Below are 19,597 nucleotides of genomic sequence, written 5' to 3'. Positions count from 1 at the left end.
TTATGCAACCATGTTATTGTATGTTTTTATTGTTATTTCCCCCCCCAAAAAATATTTTAGTTTGTTTTTCAATTGAATTGTACAAGTTGTGAAGTAATTTATTTTAATCTGAATTTTTTTACATCTCAAAAATTCAACTTTTAACAGGGATGTGTAGTATATACCATATTTTTATGTACTTTAACAAATGCCAAAATGTAAGTTGTTGATTTTCTTAGTTCTGGGACAATTTTTTAACCAGGTAGCTGGGTCATATAAAATCTATATCAGGTTAATAATATTTTTGTTTTTAAAGGGAATTAAAATAGGCACAGAGAGCATAGTCTCTGTTTCTATTTCTTGTCAATCTACCCTATGATTGATGAACATAAATCATTCTTATATCATCTGCTACTTACTCTCAGTTTATTTGATAGAAAAGTTATGAGAGTCAGTGTTGCATTTTCACCTTCAGCAGCCAAAGCTCAGAATTTCTGTTGAGTCAATGATTATCACCCTAGCCTACCCCACAGGACTGTTCAACCAAAAAAACAAAACAAAACAAAACAAACAAACAAACAAACAAACAAAACCCTGGAAGCAAGAACACTATATTTTATGCTCCTGAAAGAAAAGTGAGATGTAAATCAGACAAATAAACTGAATAAATGTATGATGAACCTAGATATTCTAATATGGGTAATCCTCCTACAGTCAGTTCATTCCCAGACAGTCTTTAGAATGGACTTCACTGAAGGTGACAAAAGACAATATAAGAGACAAAATGGCTTTTATGCACTTATTTATGCTATTAAGTTATTTGCTGAAGCAGATACTGCAACGAATATTGTTTCAGTTGGCTTTCTCATAGTCCTATAAATTGATCTGTGTGTCTATAAAATTGGAGGGGGACTTTTTTTCAGTGTAATTCGCAATCAGCTTTGCTAATTTGAGAATAAGGTGGGGAATGGCCATTTTATTTGCATGGAAATCTTTTCAAGACATGTCTAGGCATAGTATAGATATGTTCCTCTGTAGTTTTACAGATTACATTTTTAAATGTATACATTGTATACAATTTGTAAACATTAAGGAGTGAAATAATAATTCTGATATCTGTTAAACTATTACCTTCCTGTAATGCTACATTAATATTTGTAATGTTTCATAGCTTACTTCTGGTTTTAATGGTTGCATGGAGCTCAGTCATATCCATCAGTAAGCAAGATGGACAATTCCCATTGCTTGAAGTCAAATAGTCTGACTTCATTTATTTCACTGTGATCATGAGGTTTCTTCTAATGAGGAGCTGGCTATTACAAATCCATCCAATTATCCGAAGTTCAATGATTTCAGTGCAGAAAATTGGTCATGTTCCAATTACTGAACCATGTAAACATTCCAGTATGTATTTGTTTAAATTATTTTCATATTGTGTTTGTAGGGGAAAAAATATTCCCAAGTGTAGTGGTTTAAAAAAGAAAAACACAAATAATTATTGAACTTTTTTTTTTAATCAGACTCCTCAAATGACCTTGACCTCTTATTCAGAAGTGTAGAAAACAATATTTCTCATAATGGTTGTTCATGCATCTGTGATGTTCATTGTTGTATGGCTATGTGGGATATCTGAGATAGACTGATTTTAGATAAATTGGTCATATACCATCCTCAGGCACCAGAAAGTTCAAAAGGGTATGTTAATGTACAATAGAAGTTATATGGCTGAAGGCCAAGCTCTTAATATTATAGAATTGAGATAGTAGATGTATGTGTGGTAGATTTTATTGTTTTGTTAAATTTATTTTATGATTTGTCTTGCCCATTAGACCAGATGTTTCCAACCTTGGCAACTTTAAGCCTGGCGGATTTCAACTCCCAGAATCCCCCAGCCAGCAAAGTTGAAGTCCGCCAGGCTTAAAGTTGCCAAGGTTGGAGACCTCTGCATTAGACCAAATATCTCTTCCCATTCAACTGTTGGGCTTCATTAGTATGCCACTTAGTTTAGTCTAGATATCTAAATTTAATTTTCTTCAAAGAAGTTTAATTTTCAACTAAATTTAATTTTCTTCAAAGAAGTGGTCTCATTTGAAAAAATACACGTAGTCTTCAATTTACGACCCCAAATTTTGGTTTCTAAACGAGATGTTGTTAAGTAAACGTTTATCAATTTTTCTACGTTTCTTGCCATAATTGTTAAGTGAATCACTGCAGCTGTTCAGTTAGTAACACAGTTGTTAAGAATATCAGGCTTCTCCGTTGATTTTGCTTGTCAGAAAGTTGCAAAAGGTGAATCACATAACCCTAGGATGCTGCAACCATCATAAATACATGCAAATTGTGATCACATGACCATGGGGATGCTGCAATGGTCATGTGAAAAGTCATCATAAGTCATTTTTAGTGTCATAACTTGAAACAATCACTAAATGAATAGTTGTAAGTCAAGGACTACCTGTACTTTGTAATTCATGTGGAAGTAATGTGCTTATAAATATTCAATTTACCAACTTAATATTTAGGAAATGAAAGCTTTGAAGATTTTCCACTCTATAGCCATTCACACATGACAACCCAGAATTCTTGGAAATCTGACTTAACCATAAATAAACAGATGTTGGTGTTTTATTCAGCTCATCTTGCTACCAGGAATGCATGATTTGCTTACCTTTCTGCCTGAAGCAATAAAGCTGTTTGCTTCTCTAAGCTGGAAGACTCATAAGCCAAGAATGTATTTATTTCAGCTTAATAGTAGAGAAATAACTCAACTTTCTCAACTCAACTCATGTACAGCATTAATTAAACCACAGAGCTGTCCAATTTTTTCTGCTATGGTATCACTGAAGTGAGAAGGGTTATAGTGTTTATTATCAGAACAACAATAGTTCATGAGTGTCCCAGAATTCACAAATTTTCTATTTGTGTAAAGCTGGTCTAGTTGCTTTTCAGCATAAGCGAATAGGTGATTTCAGTAAAAAAATACTTTTGAAATCTATTTCCAGAGATTATTTCTTCAGTATCATAAATTAATTTGAAGCATTTATTCAGAAATATTTCCTCTTTTTTTTTGCAGAGTTCGAACATTGATTGAAGAAGGTTATGATGACAAAATTGTGATTGCTCATGATATTCACACAAAACATAGACTAAAGAAATATGGTGGCCATGGCTATTCTCATATTCTTGAAAATATTGTCCCAAAAATGCTCACGAGAGGAATATCTCAAAATAAAATTGATAAGTTATTGCTAGAAAATCCCAAACAATGGCTGACTTTTAAATAAGAAAACTGTGATCCTGTTTACTTCAGTGAGAGTAAAAAAATAGAATTGAAATTCTTCTTTGATTGAGGAAAATAGAATTGTATCTTTGGAGTATAGAAAAAGAAAATAAGATTTGTAATACCTGAATGCCAACTTTTTGATTGTATGACTGCAACTTAAAACAACTGCAAAATAGATGTATTTCTAAAAAAAATGTTTAATGAAACATCTGTAATATGAAGATAGAGAATATCATGTGAATGAATCAAAATTATTTTTAAATGACTTATATGGAAATAATTGGATGGAAAACATTCATTTGAATTAATCAGAATTAGAGACCTCAATCATGGTCTGGGTCACAACTGAATGTAGATGCCATTGTTTTGTGTAACTCCTTGATAGAACTATTACAACGTTTTGTTTTAAAAATGGACAGCCTAACATGAAATGCATTGTGCTTTTAAGTATATCCAGCAATAAATCTTTCCTTGCCTCACCTCATAATATACATGTCTACTTATAGGTTCATTTGAGCCAAAAATTTCACATGTGAATTGGGCCTTTTCATTTCCAAAATGCAACACACAGCATTGCATTTCAAGGTGCAGTTGAAACTTTTGCTTTCCTGAAAACTAGCCCCTCTGCATAGATCTACCAACTTCTCTTAAATATGACTCCCTGTTTTGTTGTCAGTAAATTTGTCAGGATTATTTTCATGGTTTTTTTTTTTAAAAGAGTTCTAGATATGCTGTGGCAAACTGAAAAGTAAATAATGTCTCCATCAATTTACAAACTGGTGGCATTATCAAGAAAATTTCAGTAGGATTATCAAAGGAATATTTTAAGATCTATTGATATGTTATGAAATTCTTTTCATACAATCCAGACTGGATAATGATAGAATTCATTTGGTCCTTTTAAGGTGGATTTTTGCCTAGTAAATAGGAATTTGCCAGGCAATCACAAGGATCAGGGAGGGAGGGAGGGAGGGAGGAAAAAGGAACGGACATTGTTTTGGAAATCAAAATCTAATATTCAAACTGAAGGGTTTTTTTTTAATTTGAATTTATATCCCGCCCTTCTCCGAAGACTCAGGGCGGCTTACATTGTGTAAGGCAATTAAGTTAAGATACGGGTTGTACAAACAAATATGTTTGCAGTTTAAATGTATGGTTAAGAACAAAAAGAAGAGTCAATTCAAACTAACTTCTGAAAATACATATGGAATCTATTGGATTGTACATAAATAAATGCCATTTCACTGGAAATGTTCTCGATGTGGTGATCCTACATATATCAATAGGACAGATTTTTAATTGATTTTTGCAACAACAAAAAAACTTTCTTGAAAGTGCATTGAATAGATATAACAAGCATATCAGGAATCTACTTTTAAGGTGCTAGAGACCCAGTTTGATATAGCAAATAAAGGTGCCAGCCTAGAAACCAGGAGACCATGAGTTCTTGTCTTGTCTTAGATACAAAACCAATTGGGTGTCCTTGGGCCAGGCCCCCTCTCAGTCCTAGTGAGAAGGAAATGAAAAGCCACTTCCAAAACATGCTGCAATGACTTGTCTGTGTAGTTACCAGGAATAAAGATTGATTTAAAGTATCTTCATAAGCAGATTTATAGTGCCTATTTATTTATTCATAGCAGCACCTGAGCAGGTTTTTGTCTGGATTTCAAAACTAGGAAGAATTATTTAGCACTTCAATAGGAGATTACTAAGGAATTCCAGGGCTGCTGAAAACAGAATAACAGAAGAGTTGGAAGGGACCTCTGAGGTCTTCTAGTCCAACAACCTGCTCAAGCAGGAACCCCTATACTATTTCAGATAAATGTTTGTCTAATCTCTTCTTAAAAATCTACAGTGTTGGAGCAGAAATGGTTTCTGAAGGAAATTTGTTCCAGTGATTAATTGTTCTAAATGTCGGGAAATTTCTCCTTAGTTCTTAGTAGGTTGCTTTTCTGCTTTATTAGTTTCCATCTATTGCTTCTTGTCCTGCCATCAGGTGATTTGGAGAATAAATTGACCCCCTCATCCTTGTGGCAGCCTCTCAAATATTGAGACACTGCTATCATGTCATTCCTAGTCCTTCTTTTCATTTCTTTTCAAGTATCTGAGAAGAAGGCATGACTGCCATGCTCTTGCTTAAGAAAACTGCATGAATGGAGGACTCAATTTCGGAATATACATTTTAACTTTTTCAGTTATTTCAAAGAATATTATATATAAAATCATTAAATAGATGGAAAATTGTTTATGGAATATAACTGAAATAGTTCATTGAGTCTCTTCATTCCACAAAAATAGGCTTAAATGTACCATATTTGAAAATATACATATTTTACACAATCCTATTTCATATTCTCTGAATACCTCTTTGCATTGGACTGATAATGAAACATCACATTCACAAGTTTGGGATCTTAAAATATGCACTCCTGTACATAAATACTCAGAAGTAAATCCTATTTGAATCACAGGTTAATTTGTGTTAAGTCGGTAAACAAATTAAGTCTAGAAGTCTCATTACTGAGTTTGGAGCCTAATTGTAGACAATAAGTTTTTAATATATAAAATCTTGACATTTAACTTAAACGAGAATAATTAGAAACATACTGGATTATTTTCTGGAGATTATTCATTTTTAGATGACTTTACTTTATGAATGTAGTGTATAACTATTATATAGTATTAACTCAGATTGTGAGCAATATTATTATATTATAAACTGTTATAATACTTGACAAATCTTCAGGTCACAGTCCCAAAGATACTTGATAGCATCATGGAGTTTATGTGGAATTTCTTTTGATATAACATAACAACAAAACACCACTTATAGACTATCATTAAAGCAGTTTACTTCTGAGCAGATTTGCATAGGATTGTGCTGCAAGCTACCCATCCCCCATCCCTGGTTTATACAGTTAACTGTAGGTGGGATGCTTCCTGAAGTGCTAAACTGGGCAGAATTAACCCTGTGCAAATTAGATTTTAAAAGCCCACCTAATCAGTTCTATCCATAACTAGCTATATTATGTCAATGCTCCCCTACTGAAGTTTGCATACGGCTGTAATTGTAAATTGAATTGTAAATGGCACGCAGAATGAGATTTGTAGGAAAGAGCAAACTTAAAAGTGTTGAAAAAAGCTACTAAATTCTTTAGTAATTGACAAGATGCAACTGAAAACTGAAATCTTTTCCTACACTGTTCTAACTATGACGATGCCCAACATAATGATTCAACATTTAACCCATACCAAACTTTTGCTCCTGAGTAGCTACATCATAAATTCTATCCCTTTTAATTTCTTAAGAAGAATAATCAAATTGTATTCTTAATAAATATTAGAAATAATACCGCCAACACTCCTAGTCCCAGAATATAGGGTCGTTGTTTTTTTAATTTCATATTTTGTTTTCATGGAATGCAATTGTTTTATTATTGTTTCTGACTCTTGCTTTGCATACATAAATCTGCCCATTGACTTCATATATTTGTGGACTGTTCTTACTCTATTAAACTAAATGGGACAATCCTCCTGGTTCTAGAGGTGGGGTATGCCTGTAAGGAATTACATAATATTAACAATTGCATAATATTGAAGCAATAACAGAAAATGAGACAATTGTGCTGTAGTTGTGTTTTCATCTAAGAACAACAACAATAGAGCTAAGCTTTGAAGGAGCCCTGCTTCCTATTTCTAGATAGCCAAGGAACAGAAATATTAGGCAAATATATCCCTTGGAGGGAACAGCAGAATTTCTCTTACATCTTCCTTTTATTGAAAAAACATTCTTCACCATATACTCAGAATTGGCTCATAGTAAGCAGATAAGTCATAAGCACCAAAGCTGATGGATGAAGAAAAGCAGCATGAAATCATAGCACACCAAGGATATCACATATGCTGAAGAAGTAATTTGGTGCTTTTTTTTTCTTTCTCTCTATAAAAAATTGTGATTTATATAGAACTTCATTCACATGAACATTAACAACAAGGACTATTTTGCTTTGGTGATAGTAGATCACACACCTCTTATACTTGTTCTATTTTTTTAAACATCTTTCTCTGGGTTGTACAGATATGGGTTAGGTAGCATTTGGCTTCACTCCTGAAGAGTCTATGACCAATATCCCTTGGGCTTTCTTCATCCTTTTATTTTTGCCAAGAGAATCGATCATTAGAAGGTCATTTAGTTTGTGTTTAATATCAGTCAGCATAAATTATAAATCCAGAAAATGTGCTGTATTTGTTGTTGTTTCCTCCATGTGCTTTTCCACCATCTAATTTTATATAGACTTCATCTCCTGGTTCCAAATGTAGGACCACACTGTTGCTGGCATAATCATAGTTTTGATCTGCATCTTGTGCAATGGCACTAGCTCGAACCTAAATAAAATACAGAAAAAAAAGACTGTTCATAATTTTAGTACTTGTCAACACTCAGGAATGAAACTGTATGTTCACTTGCAAGTTCCAACTTATATTTTTGATATTTTTTCTCTTTACCACTGCAATCAACATTTCACAAAAGAGCCAGTTTTAGCTGTAGTAAAAGCCTAGTACAACTACGAACAAATAATTTGTTGTCTAACTATCGCAGATTCCATCCCTAAGCAAAAATAATTAACACGTCTGAAATCCTTTTAAACTACTAACTTAGCATGTCACTTGTTTTTGTTTCACATTCATACACAATCTTCTTCAAAGTTTGTGCTAGCCTGCATGGACATTCCTCCATTTAATTTCATATGATCTGCTGAGAAACGTGAGTTGTAACAATGAGTTGGATTCTAAAGAATTATTTCAAATCTCTAATCAGCTATTTTTGTGAACTGCCAACTTTAACCTCCTTTCCCAATCTGACATTCTTTAAATATATTTGGGTTTGCAAATTTAACACTTTTACAAGTTTCGTTGGATTTTTCATGGAAGTTCAAAATGATGTGTAATATATGGCTCTTGAAATAATGATATATGGAAAATTATAATGCAAAAGCTATTTCATTATTACATTACATTATTTCACTTAGATTACAGTAATATAATCCTACTCATTTTTTCACCAGATGAAACTAGAGGTGTATCAATATGATATTGTATACGATTCCTATCAGTTCTATATCCGAATCAGGCCTTGTGGATAAAACAAAGGATGCAAGATTATAGAAGTGTGAAGGCAGTCAGCATGTAATCCATTGATGCTCTTATATCTGAATCAAAAAACTTTTAATGCTCTTCTATAAAAAAGATCAAATTGAAATATGAATCATCTGAAAAAGCAAAAAGTGTGAAATCACCAGGTAACTATCACTATTCTTTTTTATATTAATATTAAAAGATTTTCATAAAAACAATATTGAAATATATATTGCAGTATTAAGAGTCTAGTCATATACAATTATTTAAGCCTTCATGCTCAAGATTTGTTTTAAAATAAGTCATATTGGATTAACTATATTTAACAAATAGGCTATTTGAAGCTGCTAGCACATCTGATATCAGTTCAGCATATAACTAAACAAGAATTGCATCAGATCATTTATATGTACTTTAGATGCATAAATATTTAACCTTTAATGACCATTTTTGCAATGTATTTATAGTTTTATCCTTTAATAGATCTATGATTTAATGGTTTTGGATGTCTGAACTAAAAAAATAGTTCAAGACTTGATAAACACTCTTCTGGATATTTTTGGAATTGAAAGAAGTACAATATGTCAAAAATGCCTATACATGCCTTTCAAAAGTATAAATGATAGGTTTTCAAATTAAATGTTTATATATAGCCCCATGTTAGTACAGAAATGTTAACAATATATAAGACTTCCTGCCATGCAAGATCACACAGTGGATTAGAAAGCTTAGAATTCATAGAAGCAGAAAAAACCTCTTCTCCTGCATTGAATAGCAAGCTTCAGGAAGGCTTATAAGATTTGTAATCACCTTGAACACGTTCCAATTTAAGCTGCCATAACAGAGAGTAATATCCCAAACAGTCCAATTTTTGATTCATTGCTTCAGAAATAATTTACTATTTATTGAGGTGATCTGTCTTGACCACTCTTTAATCAATAAATATCACAAGGGATATTTCCTAAAAATGAAGAAGCTGTGAATACCAATGTCTGAAATGCACATCCTTTGGATCTATGCTCTTTCTGAGGTAATAATTCTAAATAACAAAGAGGAAAATGATACCTTTTGATGTATGTGAATGATTATTGAAATGTGAGGTGAAATGTACTTGCATTTCATTAGGTTTAAATATTTAAATTATATTCAAATTCCACGTGCTTCATCTAAATATTTGTTGGAATTGCATACTTGATATTACATCTGATTATATTGGTGCTTTTATCATATGACATAAACTTAGAATTAAATGCTTTAGCGTTATACATTGAGGCAATGGACAGATGTAAATGACATAAATGCATAGTGTTACTTACTATATACTATCATAGAATAGAAACCATAATAAGAGAACTCAAAAAACAGTTTGAACAATGCAATAGCTTTCTATTTAGCTACTGGGCCTTGCATCTGCATTAACCTGAATCCCATACTCAGTGTACTACCTTTATAGCTTTTTCTCTTTTGCTTTGTTGTTTTGGGTAGATAGCATAATATCTTTTTAAAACCTATAAGGACAGCCTCAGAAGAATATTCCAAGCTGTATTGCTGTACATGTTAAAGGCATCTCCAAATTAAAATAATGTGGTGTACATTACATAAGTTTCATGACTGCTCACCTCCTTGGGCTATAAAGGTATACAGGGACAGTCAAACTGCAAACAAACTAATTATGTTGTAGTCTCAGCAGTTCTATATTTATGCTAACTATTAAGGAAAGCAATAAGCTATGTGGGAATCCTTTAAATATTCAATATGTTTCTCTTAAATATTTTCTTCCTTACAAGTCGCATGTATTTCAGGACTAATATTTTTCTCATTGCAATGCAATCTATAACACTTTGCCCTCTTTTTAAAAGATAATTTGTCCACCCTACCAATAATTTGTATAGAAAATTCAATTCTCACAGTTCATTAGCTATCAATGCTATAAGATCAAATCATTGCCCTTAGAATATCAATGGATTACAGCTAGTCACCAAAATTAAAAAAATGGCATAAGGATTGCTTATGCCTGCATAAATATGAACTGAATTCAGTACTAGCAAGATCAATATTTGCCTGTTTGTTTGGTGACTGAATTAATTTATAAATGTCTGAAGCTATAGACTTAGTCTATCTTCAAGCTAATATGAACATTTGTTTTCATACAACATGCCATGCACTAGATTTTGTTGTTTTTATTTCAGTCAAATTTTAAATAGAAAAAGTTTTCCTTGTAATCTGATATGTCAGAACTGTACATTAACTAATTAATGTAATATAATGTATAATATAATGTAATATAATATTTACAAGTGAGACTTCGGTTTATTTGATTATTGTGTATGGTTCCATAGTTTTATTTTTCATGTACTAGCCAGAAGATATAAATGCAAAGTTAAAAGCCATGTATGATTAATTTATCATCCTCTGATGACCCCATCTGTAATATGCAGTCAATCCAAAATTGAGGCGATTAAAAAGTGCTCCTCTGGGTACAGCACATTGGTATTCTGAAAAAAAAACACAACCTTCAGTAATTTCCAATTTCATTATTCTTTTCAGGAACAAGATACCTTCCAATTTCCATATTTGAGGTTTTTCAAGATATTGGTTAAGTGCAGAAAAACCACGCTCTGTTCTAGCTATACTTTTAACATAGATAAACAAAAAGCAAATATGAATTATTTCTGGTATCTCTTAATCTAGAAGTGGCAATAAAAGAGAAAATAGCCATTTATGTTTTCAGTACAACAGTTCACACATAGTTTGCACACACAATGCTTACCTGTACTCTAAATGTAAAAACTCTTTAGTATTTCCTGATAAGGATTGTGAAATCAACGTATTCAGTAGAATTAAGACAAGTCTCACAAGTTGGCATTATGTCATCAAATTATAATTCGACTTTCATGAATTTATTTGGACATTCACTTTGCAAGGTTCATTTTCATCCATAAACCACTGAATTTTTTGAAGGTGAAAAATGCACTGAAGTACTCATCTAGTCATGAGTACTATTTTTTTCTTACCATATAATTATCAATCATGCTTACACAGACATTAATGAATACAAACAATTAGCATATAGATGACATCTATAAAGTTATATTTATTCATTATTGTCCATGTAAGTAAGAGATATAGGGGTAATACTACTGTAAAATGATTAAAATTTATAAATCATTTTATAAATGTTCATGATATTTAGTATCAGGAGGGGAGGAGTTCTGCTTTGACTTTTTGCCAAAAAACTTGGGGAAAGCAGAACAATTATTACCTTCTCTAGAAAGTCTCAAGAACATGGCAACAAAACCTGATTTCTGACAAAACTTTTAAGAACGAAAGATTCAATAAATCAAGTGGAAATTATCTGTTTAAAATAACTGGGCCTTAGTTTATTTCAAGTCTTGTACATTTAGTAAGCTAGAACTAAACTCACAGATGTCAATTCTCAGTGCACCTATTTGCAATCCCAAAGGGAGCTGTGGCTCAATAAGTATGTATAGATATTGCAATATGGGATGCTAAAATGTTGGGTTAATTTTGTGTCTATAAAACTGGGAATAATTCTCCCACCTTCCCAAGTTTCTTCAGAATTTCATATTTTATTTTTGTCTTTTCTATTTCTTTCGGTCTTACTCTCTTTTAGCCTAAAACTCTGGCAAATGTGCGCTGAAGCTGTAACGCCGGCAGAACAATCCCCCCCATACACACACGGGTCGCTTCCCTTCTTCACCCATTTCTTCGTGCCCGGTATCCTAAGGAAGCGCCCGTAGGTTTGCCGGAGACCGCTTCGAAAACGCTCTGGTGTGAGTGGAGTGGATGCCGGGCGCAGGGAAGATGGAGAGAGCCCTATCAGAAACGGGGCTTTGAAGGAGAGATTTGCACAGCTGCCTCCCGATTCGACATTCATCTCAAAAACTCTGCCCCCACCCCACGTAAATTATAAAAGCCCCCGGGAGCATTTGGAACTAATAAAGGGCTCTTTGTTTCCAGTCTGGGCCGCCGTACCAGGAGGCCCTTGGGAAAAGCCCGCGCTCTCCTCATTGCTAGCAAGGCGCGGTTGAAAGAAGCCGCCAAGCGCGGCCCAGCCTTGCCTTCTCCTCCTCCTCCTCTAATGAGCAGGGGCTTCTAGCCAAACTTCGCCCGCGCCTCGTGCAGACTTGGGGGAGAGGCGGCTTCTCGGATTGCGAAACCGGCCTCCATTTCGGATGCAAACCTCTTAAGGAAGAGGAGGGCGCTTCCTAACAGGCCCAGTTGAAACAGGCGGTCCTGCTTTCCTTCTCCCTCCACAACTGTTTCTAGTACTGTGTGAACTTCTCCGTTGTCGTTGGATGCGGCGACGCTTCTAAAGTTATAGCCCCACACATAAGACCATTAAGGTCTCCTCTCGTCTGCTTCCTACGAGAAGGTGGCTCGCCCACTGGCCCGCTCAGCCCACATGCCCGGGGGTATTGGAAGGACGATTCCCTTTACACTGGCTCGCTCCTTCCCGTGTCTACATGGGCAATGCACGCGACAGCAAATGCTACCCAGCAGGCCCAGCACCACGTCCGCCTTACCCCCATCTACTTAGACTCTTGTTAGACTACCTTTCCTATGTCCGCCTCACCCCGAAATAAGTCTCCTGAAATTTTCCCTTCCCTCCGGCTCGTCTCAGAAAACAATTCAATAACAACTGTTAAATTCCGTTTCTTGGCCCACTTGCTGTGGGCGTAATGCCAGGTGATTCACGAACGAACAAGGCAGCTCTTCAATTGATGCCCTCCGGACGCTACACCCCCATATTGCCTGGCATGGGCAGCCTGTTTTGGGAATGGGGCGTGATGTGTGGTACAGTTGCCTTCCAGTTTCGCTCTTGGAGATCTCGAAGGTATTAGATTGGGCGAAGCTCAAGTCGTTTCAAGTAGGCAGCAAACTTTACTTAGCTATTCACACGTATGCAGTGAAGCCCGATTAAAGTCCCAGATCTATTCCCGTGTACATCTGTTCCCATGTATACCTATTCCCGTGTACACGACCATTACCGATTGCTGTGCAGCGTTCTCCCAAATCGTTAACATCCGGCTATCCAAATAAGGATTTGTGAAACTAACCATTTCGCATGTTCAAAAAAGTGTGAGTGTGAGTGTGCGCGCATCTGTTTGTTTGTTTGTAATTTTCCAAAAGAAATAATATATCCCTGCCTCCAAGATAACCAGAAGTCAAAAATCAAGAAACCTCAAACATTCCCTGCCTTGTTTGCTAAGATGCTGCTGTTCTGAACCCAGCAATCAAATGCAGCAGCTGATTACAATCCAGGTAGGAAAGGGTTTTTTTTCCCGTCCTGGGGCCACAACCGAATTAATATTGATTAACATTTTCACCGAAGCACTGCCTAGGCCTGTCCTCATAGTCGTACTCGGTAGGTAAACTCTGTTTGGGTCTAGCGCACCATCTTCCCAAGTGTCTCCTTGCCAGCCTAAACTCCTACCAAGATATTGCCTTTTGGGTTGCCCACAGAGCCAGGGTGGAGCTCCTCTCCCGGATTACCTTCAGCTTCCTCAGGTCCCAGAGCTCTGTTAGCTATGGGAGCATCTCCCCTGGGGCTTTCTCTTTAAGGGTGCAGTCTCATCTCTTCAAAAGTGTGCAAAAATCCCCAAAGGCTTGTAGCCTTCCTGTCCCTGCAGAGAGGAACCTATTTTTGTTCCCACCGGATCTTCAACTTTCTACGCTACTTTAATTTTCCTGCAGGATCTCGTAACACTTACCGGTCGAACTCTGTGTCCATTGAGAGGGGTTTTTTTTCCCCTTAATTTTTTTTTGTCCGCTTCCTCTAGCCAAACTCGGCCAAAGGCGGCTGCTGGCGAGGTGGAAATGCAACCTGCAGAAGTCCAACCAATGCAGCTATCTACCCCAAGCGGGCAAGCGACAGTAGTTGCATTTTTGCCTCTCCAGAATGAGCCTTGGCCGAGAAAATTTAGAATCGCCCCCTCCCCGCTTCGTCGGGGCTCATTTCTGCGCCCTGGAGCTCTCCCCGGTCCCACCTGGTTATTCTTGCAGAGGTCAGCCCACATGCTGGTGCCGTCGCCGCCCCGCATGAGCACGTGGTAGGTGAAGAAGTAGATGCCCGGGATGGAGCAGGTAAACTTGCCGGTCGTCGGATCGTAATGGTTCCCCAGGTTGGTGACAACGTCGTCGAACTTCAGGACCTCGTAACCCTCGTGTTGGCGCTTCAGGCCCGCATAGAAGGCGATCTTGGGCACCGTGCTGTAAGTGGCGGCGCTGATCGCCCCGGCCGCGTTCAAGCCCGGCGCTCCCGGCGGGCCAGGTAGACCCTGGCGCCCAGGTTCACCTTTCTCTCCCGGCGGGCCCACTGGCCCCGGCGGACCTGGTTCCCCCGGGGGGCCCCGAGGCCCGGCTTTACCCGGCCGGCCGGCCTCACCTTTGGGGCCTTGAATGAAGGTGGGCAGCGACTGCATGAGGCCGCGATCGGGCGTGGCCGCCGTGCTCGGCGCCTTGGTTCCGCCGTAGGGGTCGCAGACCATCCGGCAGGTGCCCAGCATTTCGTAGTGCGCCGATGTTCCCGCCGAACTCACCAACACCGGGATGAGGATGACCAGCAGCAGCACCATGACCACCCCTAGCGCACCGGCTGCGATCAGCCGGCGCCTGCTGCCCACCAGGCGGCTCAGCGCAGGGCGATCCTCTTGCCTGCTTTTGGACAAAATCTTGATGGTGGGTCGGGAACCTCTTCCAGCCGAAATCACCGCGGGGTAGCCTCCCCGCGTCCGTGGGGCCTTGTCGCCCTCTTCCTCCCGTCGACCGGGAGGGGCACGCGGGCAGATCTCCTTCGCCAGATCCCGCAGCTCCGGGAGCCTTGCTCCGCGCTGTTGTCGTGGACGGCTTGGCTTCCCGTCTGGGGCACCTGTGGCTGCCGCTGCTGTTAGGCTGAGTGGAGTCGCTCACACTTTTATGTTGCGGCTGGCGATCGACTTTTTTTTTTTCCCGTCTATGCCAGCTCGAATCAACTTCCCTTCTGCTCCTCCCGATCGCCTCTTTTGCTGTCTTCTCGCGGGTCGCTCCCCTCCCCTTTTCTTCCCTCCCTTCTTTTATTTCTTTTTTTTCCCTTTCTTTTTTTCTTTCTTTCTTTCTTTCTTTCATTCATTCATTCTTACTCTTCTGCAGCGACACCAATTCTCCGAGGGCAGCGGGGGAGAGAGAGCGCGTGGGAGCCTGGGAGATTCCTACTCGCCACTCGTGCCGGGAAGAAGGAAGGAGACGGAGGTGCCTCTTCAACCCTGGCTCGCTCCTTCGCCGGTGCCGCTGGAAGGTCCCCAATCGCGAAGCCCCGCGCGCTGGAACGGAGCAGAGCGATGAGCGCACGCAGCCCGCTTCCGCGACAAGAGGAGGCTGCTTAAGGCGCGGGGGTAATTTATAAGCACCCAAAGGCGCAAGGGAAAGAGGAGCTGCTTTGGCATCTCATCCCAGCATCTGCTGCGCTCAGCCCACTCACCGAGAGTTTGGCATCTCTCTGACAAGTGTGGGGAAATGTTTTCCTCCCCTCTCCTCTTTCCTTGCCTCCCCCTCCCTATTTATCCCTTCTCACTGAGCAGTGAAATTGGGAGCTCTCCTCTTGCCCATTCTTAAATGATATGGCCGTTTTCTTGCTGGAGTAGCTCATGGAAGGTAAAGAGATCTACTTAGGACTTTGATCCTGAATATAAAGGTCATGGCTGCTCCTTATTTAATGGTTCCCCCAGTGGCCTCTGTCTGTCATGTGAAATATCACTTTGAATACAAGGGTAGTGTATTACAATTCACCTGACAAGCCAGTGTATGTGTGTGCGCGCGCACACAAATACACACATGCACACACTGCTCCTTGTTGAAATAACCCATGATTTAAAGCACACAGAAAATCTCATTTCTTGCTTTCTTGCTCTTTTTCTGGAAATCACAGCCAGAGAAAGGGAGGGACAGCCCCCCTCCCCATATTCAATAAATTTTTGAAGCCGTGATATGGGTTGCTTCCTGGATTCCTCTTTATTTAAACAGATTTTTAGACCTTCTTATACATTTGGTGGGGGAGCTGAGTGTGATTTCCTGGCATGGTGAACATGTATCACCGCTTCTGCCCATCTCTGGAATAGATAGTAGCAACAAATTGAGCTTCTTCCAGATGCAAGGCAGAAGAAGGGCACCACCTTAAACCACACAAACTATTGATTCTAAATTATACTTCTACAGTTGGGCTCAATTGGATGTCAGTTCAATGATGGATGACATTTGCCTGTCAATATGGAGATGATGGTTTGAAAGACTGTGAGATATTAGAAGCAGGGTAAGAATCTGAAATAAGCAAAAGTGGTCCGAGAGTGGGGAAACAACTGAGTAGCATCGCACCAGTGCATGTTGACCAAGAACCTGTGATTTTGTCCAAGTTGTTGCATTGCACAAATCTCTTCTTTACACACCTTCTTACACTTCAACTCCCCATTTTCCCTTTCTGTTCCACAAGGCAATAAGGTCAGAGAGGCAGACAGCAAGAAATATCTATTGATCCTTCCTTTTAAGCAGAAATGTCAGCAGCTTCTTACATTTTTCCTTAAGAGAATCAAAAGGCGAAGAAGTGAGTGACCACCAAGGGCCATAGAGATGGGCTGACCCAACTCCTTATCTCCTCAACAGCAGGTTGATAACAAAAAAAGGGAAAAGGTCTGATTTCTTCACTTGTAAATATTCTTACCACTTCTCTTTTTCTGATTTTTGTCAGAGTTCAACCTTTTATAATCTCACAAACACACAACCTAGTTGGCAGATCCCTTGGCCTTCAGTACCCCTCCCCCCCACACACACACACTGATCATCTTGAAAGAATTGGAGAGGGGAGAGAGATGTTATTTATGCTATATCAGTTTCTCCCAAGAGAAAAACATTTTGAAACATTTCGTCTTTTGTAATGAAAGGAATAACATCTCAAAAAATCAGACATGCATTCAGTTTTCCATAGTCTTCCCATAAACATGGTGTTTTCATTAAAGTTGGTTATAAGCCCCTTACTTTCTGTGTGCTGAAATGAATATGAGTGTGGATTTCTGGTTAGTTAAAAAGCAGCTTGATCAAAAGGTCAGCAGTTCAGTGGTTCGAATCCCTAGTGCTGCCGTGTAACGGGGTGAGCTCCCATTACTTGTCCCAGCTTCTGCCAACCTAGCAGATCGAAAGCACATAAAAAATGCAAGTAGAAAAATAGGGACCACCTTTGGTGGGATGATAATAACGTTTTGTGCACCTTTGGCGTTTAGTCATGCCAGCCACATGACCACAGAGATGTCTTAGGACAGCTCTGGCTCTATCGCTTTAAAACAGAGATGAGCACCGGCCCCTAGAGTCAGGAATGACTAGCACATATATGCGAGGGGAACCTTTACCTTTACCTAAAAAGTGGCACTTTCTAATGGGAGTGGGGGAAGGTTTCCCAAATGCAAAAAAATAGTGATAGGAAAAGGAAACCCTAATAGGATATGCTTCCCAGGAAGAAGAGAGATTAATAAGGACAAATGGAATACGTGATTGGATGGGGCACGAAAAGAATGGAACACACAGGAAAACAGGACGACTGGCTGACTAACCCTGGTTATACTGTGCTGCCACAGTTTGCTGCAGCTCTTATTTGTCTTCTTTACAGTAATACCAATCTGTAAAAGTTGGAATGGCCATATATACATCATGCCCATGTTGCCTTAGGAAACTTTAATGAGGCTCAGACAGTTTGATAGATGTCTGTGCCTGTACACTGGTTTATAACCTACTTGTTCAGGTTAAACATAGAGAAAGTCTGCCAATATTACCCCCTGTTACTCCTGCCTTAAGTGCTTGGACAGTTGCAAATTCTGCTCTCTTTTTTGCTTCACCTGCCAGTGGGAAAATCTGAAGAAATCACCCAAGCAGGTTTGGTGGTTTATATAAAGCGAAGTGCAAAATTCAGGATTTATTCACTTCTTTGCTAGAACAAACAATGATTTCCGAATCCACCTTTAATTAGAGAGCCAAAATGACTGGTTAAAAAATTATAATGAACTATCTGTAGAAGGAACCTCTATTGTAGACATGAGAAGCAAAATAGGAGTGATTTGTATTATTAAGCCATAATTCATAATGATTGTTTAGCTGTGTGAATGCAGCTATTTTTTTAAAAATAGTGATGATCTGGATGATGATGATGATGATGATGATGATGATGATAAAATAGGTGAAAACATCAGACAACAGATTTTCCTCCTGTCAATAAATTTTCTTTCTTTAAGGTCATACAACACATTTTCAGCAGTTCCATTAGCGATTCAGCTCTCAGTCAAGCTATTCCTGCAGATTTGAGACAGATGCCCCAAGTATTTCAAATTCCGTTATTACCAAGGTAGGAAATGCATGCAGTGTGTGATATTTTGAAGCCTTTCTATCTGTTTATCAGCAGTTGCTGTAGAAGTTGTTTGTATTTTCTGCTGTATAATGAAGAAAAGTGTGGATTTGTTTGTGCACATCCTGCATGTTGAGGTGCTGTGGTTTCGCACCTGTATGCCTGGCAAGTGATATCCTTCCGTGCCACAGCTCTGTGCCTGATCTTTCTTTTCTGAGCTTCCCTATGCGTTACATACCAAATTTATCTCATTCTTCTCAGTTTTTTGTGAATTAATTTATTGATGGACAAAGATATTAAAACTGGCCCCATTATATAATTTCTTTCCAACATTCTGTTGGATTAGAAAGAATACAAATCATAATCTCTTAAATGGGATTAATATACTATCCTGAAATGTTAGAAAACCCGACTATAGATCAGCTATGTGTGTTAGATCACTTTTCTCAAACTTGGCAACTTTGCCAAATGTGTGAAATTTAAGCCCTTGAATTCCCGAGCCATCATGCCAGCTGAGCAATTCTGCAACTTAAAATCTATACATCTTAAAATATGGAATGTATTGTATTCTAATCTGGGATGTGATGTCACATATCTTGTTCTCTGTAGCTGATGTTTTCCAACAATGGAAAGGGTTGGAATATTATGGTTTTTATTTTAATGTTGTAAGCTGTCCAAGTCATCTATATATGAGTTAGGTAAAGGTAAAGGTTCCCTCGCACATATGTGCTAGTCGTTGCCGACTCTAGGGGGCAGTGCTCATCTCCGTTTCAAAGCTGAAGAGCCAGCGCTGTCCAAAGACGTCTCTGTGGTCATGT

At 38.3% G+C, this 19,597-nt stretch overlaps 2 protein-coding genes across 5 annotated transcripts in view; one reads left to right on the top strand and one right to left on the bottom strand.

Moving 5' to 3' along the window:
* The window catches only part of PTER (phosphotriesterase related), a 61,638-nt gene extending 50,943 nt beyond the window's left edge, over positions 1–10,695 (top strand). For 3 of the 4 annotated variants that reach the window (XM_058180909.1, XM_058180910.1, XM_058180912.1), the window contains one exon: positions 3,053–3,749. In XM_058180909.1, the coding sequence (XP_058036892.1) occupies positions 3,053–3,263 (211 nt within the window). In that variant the 3' untranslated portion in view covers positions 3,264–3,749. Of the gene's footprint in view, positions 1–3,052; positions 3,750–8,328 lie in introns of those variants that run through there. The other variant, XM_058180913.1, reaches the window with a different exon arrangement.
* C1QL3 (complement C1q like 3) lies at positions 3,756–15,557 on the bottom strand. The gene is made up of 2 exons (XM_058180914.1): positions 14,410–15,557; positions 3,756–7,648 (listed from the first exon to the last, which is right to left on the bottom strand). Exons 1-2 carry the CDS (start codon positions 14,995–14,997, stop codon positions 7,469–7,471), a joined length of 768 nt encoding a protein of 255 aa, XP_058036897.1. The 5' UTR covers positions 14,998–15,557; the 3' UTR covers positions 3,756–7,468.
* Positions 15,558–19,597: the final 4,040 nt, after the last annotated feature.

This window comes from Ahaetulla prasina, chromosome 4 (genome assembly GCF_028640845.1).
Source record: "Ahaetulla prasina isolate Xishuangbanna chromosome 4, ASM2864084v1, whole genome shotgun sequence".
NCBI lineage: Eukaryota > Metazoa > Chordata > Lepidosauria > Squamata > Colubridae > Ahaetulla > Ahaetulla prasina.
Note: the sequence above shows the minus strand (reverse complement) of the source record. Positions and strands in the feature narration are given on the sequence as shown.

What these genes read in the sequence shown, in the direction of transcription:
- C1QL3 (XM_058180914.1), bottom strand. Translation starts at nt 14,997, where the DNA reads ATGGTGCTGCTGCTGGTCATCCTCATCCCGGTGTTGGTGAGTTCGGCG. An exon ending in ACCTCTGCAAGAATAACCAG is followed by an intron (nt 7,649 to 14,409) that starts GTGGGACCGGGG and finishes TATTTTATTTAG; the next exon opens with GTTCGAGCTAGTGCCATTGC.